The sequence below is a fragment of the Olea europaea genome, chromosome 23 (genome assembly GCF_002742605.1).
Source record: "Olea europaea var. sylvestris chromosome 23, O_europaea_v1, whole genome shotgun sequence".
Taxonomy (NCBI): domain Eukaryota; kingdom Viridiplantae; phylum Streptophyta; class Magnoliopsida; order Lamiales; family Oleaceae; genus Olea; species Olea europaea.
The window spans coordinates 2,059,362-2,072,193 of NC_036259.1; the positions used below are offsets into that span (position 1 = coordinate 2,059,362).

General features: G+C 34.5%; 1 protein-coding gene across 1 annotated transcript; it reads left to right on the forward strand.

Moving 5' to 3' along the window:
• The first annotated feature begins 3,445 nt into the window (after positions 1-3,445).
• Positions 3,446-4,383, forward strand: LOC111371918. The gene is made up of 2 exons (XM_022994069.1): positions 3,446-3,952; positions 4,054-4,383. The coding sequence occupies exons 1-2, from the start codon at positions 3,446-3,448 to the stop codon at positions 4,381-4,383; spliced, it is 837 nt and encodes a 278-aa protein (XP_022849837.1).
• Positions 4,384-12,832: the final 8,449 nt, after the last annotated feature.

Sequence of the window (12,832 nt, forward strand, 5' to 3'; positions counted from 1 at the left end):
TTTCTTGAACTCAAACAATCACGATCTGCAATCCACAGTTATCTAATTATCCAATTTCAAATGGAAATCCACACATGGAACAAGATTGAGAGAATTATGATTTTCTTTTCTTATACTAGCAAGAATAATTATTGTACTCTCTCCAATTTTTCAAACCCTAACAACTTATTAATATAAGTCCAAACGGGCTTTACCCGTCTCTTAAACTTAACTCGATCCAATATTTAATTAATCTGATTAATTAAATTTGGTTCATGAATTAATTAATCAAATTAATTAATTCGAGCCTATTAATAAACAACCCAATTGATTGATTATCCAACAGCTGTTAATTAATTAATTGACGAATCTCATTCTTCTAGTTCTTATTTAGTATGTGACCTATTGAGTTTTTAATCACTATGACTAACGATGTGAATTATTATTTTAATCTAACAAAATCAATAAATTAAAACATCCATTTTAATATATCACTAATTCACATCCGTTATCTCAGATTGACATTTAACAATGTGTTAGAACAATACATGCGACGAAAAATGTCACGTGATATGACAAAATAAAACTTGTTCATTTACTGTGAAACTATAATCCTTTTATCAATATGACTCGATGAATTACGAGATATGAGTATATTTGAATCTCAATTATTGATTATATATTTTATTCAGCTATTAAGTAAATATAAGTCAAAAACTTCTTTTTTCACTTTTGAGTACACATTGACCAAGGATTTCATTATCAACTTAATTGAATGAAATATAGATTATAATCTCTGACTATCTAAGAATGACAAATCTTCTATTGATAATTTACAACCAAGCGATGTCGTATTAGCGATCATTGGCAAATTAACATCCAACATCACCAAAGTATATATGTCCTCATATAAAACATATGATGATCTCAAAACAAATGACCAATACCATTAGCGAACGTTAAAGATTAATCACTAATACTCAAATAATTATTTATGTGGTATCTCTTCAGCGGGTCTCTAATATTTTGTTCAATAGCAAAACATCAACGTATTCATTTAAGTGTCACCATACTTAACTTGTGAGATTAGCTACTCACTTTACAAGTAAAAAATGCGTTACGGGTTGATATATCAGTAATAACTATATCTGTATCTCATTATTGTTTTCGATCATGGATAATTTAAGATCAATCATATGTAAGTTGTATTTCACAATTACAACTCCTTGAAATTAACAAATTATCAAAACTTGAATCTACAAACTTTATTATTTTATTTAATTGTTAAATAACAAATTTGTCATAAAATTGCATCAATTACATATTAAAAGTGTTTATGTCAGAAGTTAATCGGACTTAGGGTACAACACTTATACTTTCTAGTTGTTTAATTTTTAATTAAATATAGTACCAAAACTTGCAGTATCGATAGAAATGCTTATTATAACTTATAATTTTTTACTTGTAGGAAACATCAATATTCAACATACTCGTGTACTAGGTGTTACGTGTTGACACACGTGGCTAATCCATTAGTGCCTATGGTCCACTTATGCCAAACCACGTGGCACTCCAGTCAAGGTGGTATGTATGGCCAATGCCCTTCATGTTGAGGCCCATATACCGAGACCCTTGTGAATGTAGCTGAGGCCATGATGCGTGAACACTGAAAAGGTAGCCAAAGCCCTAAAGTGGAAGTATTATGTGATTGGCCGAAGCCCTGAAGCAGAAACAGAAGCCTCCGAACCATAAATGAGCATCTTCCACGATCACTTCTCCCAATAGATCTTCTACATAAGGATCTTGTTTGATTGATGGGATATTTATCAGAAGTGTAAATGTTATCTTGTTGTTAGTATGAGGGTTCTGCATAAGCAATAAATGTGCAACAAGCTAGTAAATCAAGAATGATGTCTAGGATTAGATATTTGAGTTAAGGAGATGAGGCCACATGCCTCCTCATCCAAGGGCCACCATTTCACATGTACTACTATAAATACTTCCCTTGTGGATTAAAGGGCTAATGCAAGAAACAACACTTTACTCAAATCTATCTTATTATCTTGCAACACAATACGAGTTTACACATTTACAAACATCGATTGGTAATTATTGTACAATCGATCTACGAACATCTCGTCGAATTTTGAACATTCTCGTCCTGGGCCGTTAAGCTACTCCCACGCCCTTAATCTGTCTGTTTTAGACCATTCACGTGTCTTCGCGTGTTGGACTTTAACTTACGTGTGCGCGAATGGGTCCGACATCTGTTGACAACATTTTTTGGGGTCAACACCGTTGGAAAAATTGGTTTTAATTAGTTGGTTTGACCAACTTTTGACCAATTAATTTAGTGGATCCCGTTAATCGAAAATAAGATTTTTTTGGCCGAATGTGTTCTACCCCATGAGTAGATTAATATGGTATATTTATTTTTTCAAAACCAATTTAGGGTGAATGAGAAATTAAGGTCAAAAGATGCACACTTGATGTTGAAATAAAATAGGTAGGAAATTGAAAAATACCAATCCCACATAGGAAAACTAGAAGAATATAAATCACCTTATATAGCTCAAGTTTGGGACTTGGGTTTGGGCCCCAAGGGGTACCAATAGTCTTTGAGGGAGAGAGAACCTACATGCTAGTAGATTAAGCCAACGCCCAAACGCGCGCGCCGCCGCCGCCGTCCATCTGACTGGCTGGCTCGGCTCGGCACGGCACGACACGGTCACGGTCACGGGTCATGGGTCACGGGTCACAAGTCGTGGGTCATGGGCTTAGGCCAAGCTGATATATATTTTTTGGTAAAATAACATTTAATTATATTATTTTATTATTATAATAATAATAATATATTTTATGTTATTAATTTTTTTCTTTCCCCGAATTTTCTGTGTGTGACACGTAGTACGGTACTTCTAGAATTTAGCCAGTTGACTGTCAAAGTGGCGGTTGACTGTCCAAAGTGGCGGTTGACTGTCTAAACAGTTTGTGTCTTTTGGACACAACTTTTCGGCAGTTGTGTCTATTGGGACACAACCTTTCAACATCTATAAATAGGCCCCCGTACTCCGATTTTTATTCATTCCAAAAAAAATCAGAATTCATTTTCTACTCTTCCGAAATTATCCCTTTGTCCTTGCATAATTTGTGTTTTATAATTCAGTTCTCGAAAATTATTTTTCCTGCATTTCAGTCTACTAGTGTGTGTGGAGAGATCTAAACTTTATAGGTTCATCGGGTCTTGTAATTTGGAGTACTACTATTACAAGACGAGGTCGTTGTATCTTGGGAAACGAGTGCTGCAATATCGTTAGTACCAGTGTGGGGCATTATCGTTTTAAGGAGAAAGAGTCGAACTCTTGCCTCGACCATTCAAAACCATCCAAATGTCGTTACTCTGCTCAAATATAAATTACGATAACACTATTATTTGCTATTATTTTTCAACAATCTTAAAATGATAATGGCAAGTAGTAGTACGTCTATTGTACCCCCTAGTACGTCTGTCGTACCCCCTAACAATGCTTACGGGGAGAAATCGGAAAAATTCACTGGAGTGGATTTTAAGAGATGGCAACAGAAAATGTTGTTCTATCTCACGACTCTGAATCTGGTCAAAATCTTGAAAGAGGATGCTCCAACTGTTGAGGAGAAGGAAACAAATTCTCAAAAACGAGCAGCATGTGATGCTTGGAGTCATAGTGACTTCTTATGCAGAAATTACATCCTCAATTGCCTTGACAACACACTATACAACGTATACTATTCCATCAAAACGGCTAAATTACTATGGGAGTCATTGGAAGAGAAGTACAAAACAGAAGATGCCGGATTGAAGAAATTTGTTGTAGGCAAATTCCTGGACTTCAAAATGGTAGATTCTAAAACAGTAATGACTCAAGTCCAAGAGATACAACTTATCTTGCACGATATACATGCAGAAGGCATGAAACTCTGTGAACCATTTCAGGTAGCTGCAATTATCAAAAAATTACCACCAATGTGGAAAGATTTCAAGAACTACCTGAAACATAAACGCAAGGAAATGGGACTTGAAGATTTGATTGTTAGATTAAGATTGAGGAAGACAATCGAAATGCTGAAAAGAAATCTAGAAAGCAGCAAATGGAGACTAAAGTCAACTTGGTGAAGCCAAATACTAGCAAGAAAAGGAAGCACCCGAATAATAATAAGCAAAAGAGCAAGGCTAAGAAATTCAAAAGAGATTGCTATAACTGCGGTAAGCCTGGTCATATTGTAAAGGACTGCCGGCAGAAAAAGCAAAACAAAAAGGACCAAGTGCACTTGACTGAAGAAGACAGGCTGTCTAACGGAGTGTCTAAACTAATGCTCTCGACTGTTGTATTTGAAGCAAACATGGTGGATAATCCGAGAGAATGATTCGTTGATACTGGCGCTACTCGTCACGTTTGTGCGGCTAAGGAGATGTTTTCATCTTACACTCCTATCAATGGACGACAACTCTTCATGGGCAATTCAGCAACATCAAAAGTTATTGGTCTAGGTAAAGTAGTGCTGAAGATGACATCAGGGAAAGAAGTAACACTCATCGATGTGCTGCATGTTCCCGATATTCGCAAAAACTTGGTATCCGGAGCTCTTTTAAGCAATAATGGGTTTAAGCTGGTATTTGAATCTGACAAATTTGTACTCACCAAAAATGGAATGTTTGTAGGCAAAGGGTACTTAGCCAATGGGCTATTCAAATTGAATGTAATGCCTGTATTCCGTGATTTTGATATTAATAAAAATAAATTTTCTACTTACTTGATTGAGTCTTCTAACTTATGGCACGATAGGTTAGGACATGTAAATGTTAATACATTACGAAGATTAGTAAGTTTAGATTTATTACCTTCAATGTCCTTTGATCAAAATCATCGATGTGAAACATGTGTAGAGGCTAAATTAGCAAAAACACCATTTCATTCAGTTGAAAGGAACTCAAATCCTCTAGAATTAATTCACAGTGATATTTGTGATTTAAAATTTGTGCAAACTAGAGGAGGTAAAAAGTATTTTATTACTTTTATAGATGATTGCACAAGGTATTGTTATGTCTTTTTGTTAAGGAGTAAAGACGAGGCTTTAGAAGCATTTAAACAGTACAAGAATGAGGTTGAGAATCAACTAAGCAAACGAATAAAAATTGTTCGTAGTGATAGAGGTGGGGAATATGGAGTATCGTTTGATGAATTTTGTTCAAATTCTGGGATTATTCATCAAACTACAGCTCCGTATTCACCTCAATCAAACGGTATTGCAGAACGCAAAAATCACACTCTAAAAGAGATGATGAACGCTATGTTGGTTAGTTCTGGTTTACCATGGAATTTGTGGAGAGAAGCAATTCTCTCAGCGAACCACATTCTAAATAAAGTACCACACAAAGGTAGGAATGAAACTCCTTATGAGGTATGGAAATGTCATAAACCTTCGTACAAATACTTAAAAGTGTGGGGGTGTTTGGCTAAGGTACAAATACCAAAGCCTGAACAAATTAAAATAGGGCCTAAAACTATCGATTGCATATTCATTGGATATGCTAATAACAGTAGTGCTTATCGGTTCCTCGTACATAAGTCTGACATTCCAGATATACACGAAAATACTATCATTGAATCTAAGAATGCTATATTTTTTGAGGACAAGTTCCTTATAAAGATAGGAAAGAAATAAGCTCGAAAAAATGAACTTATGACTCTGCAATTAGTAATCCTCAAAGTGATGAAGAACCAAGACGCAGCAAAAGAACCAAAACATCTACATCTTTTGGTACAGATTTTTTAACTTATATGTTAGAAAATGAGCCTAGGACATTCAATGAAGCAATGTCTAGTCCAGAAACTCCATTCTGGAAAGAGGTTATCAATAGTGAAATGATTCTATTATGCAGAATCATACCTGAGAATTGGTAGATCTCCCACCTGGTAATAAACCATTAGGTTGTAAATGGATTTTCAAAAGAAAATTAAAGACTGATGGATCAGTTGATAAATACAAGGCCAAATTGGTAGATAAAAGATTCAAACAATGGGAAGGCCTTGATTTTTTCGATATATACTCACCCGTGACAAGAATAACATCAATTAGAGTATTACTTGCAATCGCAGCATTGCATAATTTGGAAATCCATTAGATGGACGTCAAAACAGTTTTCTTAAATGGTGAGCTAGAAGAAGAAATTTACATGGAACAACCCGAAGGGTTCATCGCTCCTGGACAGGAGAAAAAGGTGTGTAGACTCGTCAAGTCATTATATGGACTAAAACAAGCGCCAAAACAATGGCATGCAAAATTTGACAAAACTATGTTGTCAAATGGTTTTGAGATTAACGAATGTGAAAAATGTGTTTATATTAAAACCACTCCTAATGCATATGTAATTGTATGTCTATACGTTGATGACATGCTAATTGTGGGTAGTAGTTATGATATGATAACAAATACCAAGAAAATGTTGACAAAACATTTTGACATGAAAGATATGGGTATTGCAGATGTAATATTAGGAATTAAAATTCTTAAAACATTTGAGGAACTTGTAATGTCTCAATCTCACTATGTTGAGACTGTACTTAAAAAGTTAAATATGTATGGTGAAAGTCCAGTTAAAACATCAGTAGATTTAAGTCTACATTTGGCCAAACATAAAGGCGAACCCGTATCTCAATTATAATACTCTCGGATAATAGGCAATCTAATGTATATTACAAACTGCACTCGTCCGGATATTGCATATGTAGTAAACAAACTTAGTAGATATAGAAGTAATCTAAATAATGACCATTGGAAAGCACTGGTAAGGGTTCTAAGATATCTACGATACACCTCAAATGTTGGATTATATTATACGAGATATCCAGCTGTATTAGAAGGATACAGTGATGCTAATTGGATATCAGATACAAAAGACTCAAAATTCACTAGTGGGTATATTTTTACCATTGATGGTGCACTGTATCTTGGAAATCCTCTAAACAAACATGTATAGCTCGATCCACAATAGAATCTGAATTCATAGCTTTAGATAAAGTTGGAGAGGAAGCAGAATGACTTCGAAATTTTTTAGAGGATATTTCATGTTGGCCTAAACTTGTGCCTGCAATTAGTATACATTGTGATAGTCAGTCGTCTATCGGTAGAGCACAAAGTAGTATGTATAATGGTAAGTCTCGACATATACGTCGAAAACATAATACAGTTAAGCAGTTGATCTCAAATGGTATTATTTCCATAGATTATGTAAAGTCTAGAGAAGATCTGGCAGATCCGCTTACCAAAGGCTTACCAAGAGATCAAGTATACTGCCTATCAAGGGGAATGAGCTTAAAGCCTACTACATAAAAATCTTTGTAATGGTAACCCAACGTTGCTGACTGGAGATCCCAAAATCTTGGTTCAATGGGATAACTAAGTTATGAAGATTCAATAAGCACTTCGGAGTTAACTCTGCAGAAAGTTTCAGGTTAAGTTATACTTTTAATGATTCCTATATCTTGGACTACCTAAGTGGAGTACGGCAGGTACTCTTAATAGGAGATCACCTATATAAGTGTGAAGTGTGGCCACTTCTATGAGAATGTTTCAAAGGCTTGAATTCTCTAAAGTATTTATGAAATTCAAGAGTTGTTCAGGGCCAAAATGAACACAACAGTGAGAACTCGAAAATGTTAGGAAGGTTATTGTGTTGATACTATTGTTTTGATTTACAAAAACGGCTGACAGTTCAAGACACCACGTTCACTGATTAGCCAAGTAAATTCGATAGTATTCTACTACGGAAGGTTCAAACCCATAAGGTACCTATCCAGATGCCATAACATTCCGCCTGATCTCTCTATAGGATTTGTATAGTCTACTGCATTAATTTCCATTCACATGGGGGATTGTTGGAAAAATTGGTTTTAATTAGTTGGTTTGACCAACTTTTGACCAATTAATTTAGTGGGTCCCGTTAATCGGAAATAAGATTTCTTTGGCCAAATGTGTTCTACTCCATGAGTAGATTAATATGGTATATTTATTTTCTCAAAATCAATTTAGGGTGAATGAGAAATTAATGCCAAAAGATACCAACTTGATGTTGAAATAAAATAGGTGGAAAATTGAAAAATACCAATCCCACATAGGAAAACTAAAAGAATATAAACCATCTTATATAGCTCATGTTTGGGACTTGGGTTTGGACCCAAAGGGGGTACCAATAGTCTTTGAGGGGGAGAGAGCCTACATGCTAGTAGGTTAAGCCAAAGTCCGCGCGCCCGCGCCGTCGCCGCCGTCCGTCCAATCGGTCGGCTCGGCTCGGCTCGGTCACGGGTCGTGGGCTTGGGCCAAGCTGATATATATTTTTTGGTAAAAATAACATTTAATTATATTATTTTATTATAATAATAATAATAATATATTTTATGTTATTAAATTTTTTTTCCTTCCCCGAATTTTCTGTGTGTGACACGTGGTACGGTACTTTTAGAATTTAGCCGGTTGACTGTCAAAGTGGCGGTTGGCTGTCCAAGTGACGGTTGACTGTCCAAACAGTTTATGTCTTTTGGACACAACTTTTCGACAGTTGTGTCTGTTGGGACACAACCTTTCAACATCTATAAGTAGGCTCCCATGTCCCGATTTTTATTCATTCAAAAAAAAAAATCAGAATTCATTTTCTACTCTCTCGAAATTATCCCTTTGTCCTTGCATAATTTGTGTTTTATAATTCAGTCCTCGAAAATTATTTTTCGTGCATTTCAGTCATCTAGTGTGTGTGGAGAGATCTAAACTTTACGGGTTCGTCGGGTCTTGTAATTTGAAGTACTACTATTACAAGACGAGGTCGTTGTATCTTGGGAAACGAGTGCTGCAATACCGTTAGTACCAGTGCGGGGCATTATCGTTTTAAGGAGAAATAGTGGAACTCTTGCCTCGACCGTTCAAAACCATCCAAACTTCGTTACTCTGCCCAAATATAAATTACGGTAACACTATCATTTGCTATTATTTTTCAACAAACACTAGACATTTAAGGATTTGCTAGGTACCAAACACATCTTTTCAAGTATTTTTCGCGTATGAAATTTTTAAGTCACTTTATTTGTAACCATGTTAGAGCAAGGGAAAGGTGACCGGCGAGATTTACGTACCTAGGAGTCTCATATGTCCAAGGTAATGTAAGTCAAACGCAAAAATCCATTTTAATAACAATTGCTTCGTGTATTTAGGGTGATTTCACGCAAATGCTATTTTCTATTTTTGAGATGGTTATTGGTATACCAAATATTATAAACGAATTGAATTGTGAGGTCGGATGTCGCGACAGTTTTTGGTAAACATGATGGTTTTCAAAGGCAACGACTTATATAGATAGCTCCGGCAAGAGAAAGAAAGATCCCCATTGGGTGATGTTGTCGTGTCCTCATCCCATAGAGAAAATGGGTATTTATAGATATTCAAGCAAACGATGATTAAGGACTTTTTTGAACCCCATTACTTTATCATTAAAATGAAAAATATGATCATTATTCATCACATCAAGCCACCATATTTGACTTTTTATCTCTTGTGTGGGACTATGACGATTATATTTTTCATTTTCATTTTTACAATAATGTGGCTCAAATGGACCCCCACCCCCAGAAAAAAGAAAGATAAAAAAAAAAACTCTTGAGGGATGGGTCAGTGTTCATGAGTGTAAAAGCATCAATTTATCCACCCACGCGACTTCTCAAATTTTAATAACTATGCGATACACAATGAGTCACAGTCCCCACTCTTGTGTGGAAAGGATATTGTTTGACCTAATTAAATATCTTAATTATCTATTATGAATTATATCTTATGTGTTCGATTTTGATAGTCTTTGCTCGTGCTCAACTGCCAATGTTGCCCGATTCTTGATAAATGTTTATCCGCTCAGTCGGGACTCGGGTTCATATGCCCATCCTGAGTCACAGTGTCGATACTTGATCGAAATCAAGGCACATGAGGTTATGCTTAACCCAAGTCAAAGCTTATCGTGCTCAATCAGAGCGTCCCTTGTCGTTTTGTCTTGGCAATTTGATCGATTCAACTTTCTCCATTTTCTTGGGTTAAGGTCTTGCTTTGGCCTCTCGATAGGGATTGAGTTCTATGCCTTTATTTGGTGCAAGAATCAAGGTTTTTCTCAAGTAGATCTACTAGATTGTGGTTGAGACATTGGCCTTTCATTTCGTTATATGTAATAAATTCTAGCCAACATAAATGATCTTCTGATCTATAAAGAGATCATTTTGAATTCTATTAGTAAGGAAGATCAGAATATTACACATTTATTAATCAAATAGAGATTCAATGACTAAAAGAAATATCGATTCTTTGTGATTGGTTGCTCAAAATCTTTGGTCTCTATCTAGATTCAATGAAATAAATGGGATCATTTCTTATGGATTCATTAAGACTTATTCTGATCTAGTTCATGGCCGATTAGAAGTAGAAGACAATATATTGGCTTAAATTAGTGTTTTTTATTTACTACGAGTTTTGCATATTGTCATTTTTAGCGGTGGGCGCGGGTCGGTTCGGTTCGGTTCTCTTTAGAACTGAACCGAACCAAACTTTTCGGGTCTCTAGTAAATGGAACCGTCGGGTCCAAATATAATTATGGAACCGTTCGGGTTCGGTTCCATTCGGTTCGGTTCGGATCGGTTCGGTTCTGTACTATAATTAAATTTTTTTAACATTTATAACAACGTTATATAAATACGACTAATGATACATTCAATAGTTTTGGAATGTCAGAGATTAGTAAACTATTTTGTTCAAATGATCGCTACGATCAAAGTTTCAGTCGGGGAAAGTCACGGCTTCGATCGGAGGTCAGAGTGTCGGCCGACGATTGTATAGGTTTTGGAATATTAGATAGGCTGCGAGAGTGAGTGCGAGAGTCGAGACAACGTTATGCACTTTATTGTAGGTGTTTAGGGTTATTTAGTATATTTAATCTTGTTTGGCTAAGAAATGAAATAATAAAATGAATAATTGGGCCAAAAATTAAAAAATTAGAAATGAAACAAATTATTGGGCAAAAAATTTGGATTTAGAAATCATTAATTTGTTAATTTGTTTAGAAAAAATTAAAATTAAAATAATTTGATTTACTCAATATAAAAAAAAATAGAAAGATTCGGTTCTTATTCGGTTCTTCGGTTCTTGGTCTAGAACCGAGAACCGAACCGTACCCGTCGGTTCTCAATTCAGATACCCGTTCGGGTATTTAATTTGACAAGAACCGTCGGGTTCGGATCGGCTCGGTTCGGGTTTGGTTCGGTCGGTTCGGTTCGGGAGATTTGCCCAACCCTAGTCATTTTGATAAAACAACTTTCCCAACTTTGAGAAGAGCAAAATTAAATCACTAAGAACAATGTAAAATTTCATGAAATGAAACAATTTTATCATACTTTGATCTCCACATCAATTAATGTGATCATGATATTAAAAAAATTATTCATTTGCAACAAGTTGCAAATCAACTATCCAATATATTTATTGATACTAGAAAAGTGATAAAATCATTTGTACAAGCATAAAACTATAGTAAAAATTGATGTCTATATAGGACAATTTGTTGTAACAAATAAATTTCAAATATGTCAAAAGCATGGTAGACCAGTTGGAGTAAAAAACTTTGTACCTTTAAAGAGAATGATACAAGAGAAAAATCGACTAAGAAACTTTAAATGAAACAATGGTAGAAAAAATTTATCAATCAAACACTAATAATGTGATTACTGTAGAATCACAATTATTTGAAAACTAATAAGATTTCAATAATTTATTTTTTATTTTTTAAATTATAGGAAACCAAATAATATCTATTTTGGACAATATATTCTTCTTTAATGTAGCTTTTGATATCATGCAAAAATGAGATCTTGAATCACTGTCTGTTAACAACTATCAAATAAAAATGATTGGTTAGAATTAAAAGAAGTCATATGGGTAGAGTTGAACTTTATAGAGAAACGCAAAGTATTTGATCCTTTAATTTGAAACCTTGAAATTGTAATCTTCATAAAATACAAGTAGGTCTTTGTAAGGAAAAAACAATGAATTTACAAGATGCAAAGTTCAACTCCGAAGTCTTTGACAAAGATCTATAATTGATTACGAGGAAACATATTGTCACATAATGTAAACCGTAACATTTAGGCCCCGTTTAGTAGGGATTTTTTGTCCCAAAAATTGATTTTTTGACCGTTATTTTACTATTTAAGCCGTAATTTTTGACTTCTTCTCTTACATGTGGACCCTACTTTTCTTCTAACGGTCAAAAAATTAATTCTCAAAATCCCTACCAAACGGGCCCTTAGATTTTTAATTAGTTTGACTGTGCAAAAAAATGTTTGACATACGCTTTATAGATATAATAACTATTTATTTGTATATGGTTAACTATATAATGATATATACATGAAAATTTTGAAGCACGAAAAGTGCTAGAAGTAAATGATACATGCCCAAAAATTAAGTTCGCAGTTAAATTACAAAGATAATTATACACATTAAAATAAAGACATGTGGTATAATTATATTGGCGAATATTTAATGAAAATTAAAAAGAGTTATAAAAATGACGATACCCATTTATTTTTGTAAAAAGAATAAATATTGAATTACAATTGAACCAATTTATATCGATAATTTAAATTTAACAAGTGCTATTGAAGTGCTAAACAAAATTCAAGATTACTTAAAAATGAATCTGACATGAAAATTTTCAGAAATATCAAAGTTTGTCCTGGGTTTCAAATTGAATAATTTCAAAAAGGGTTATCTGTTCAATATTTAATATCCA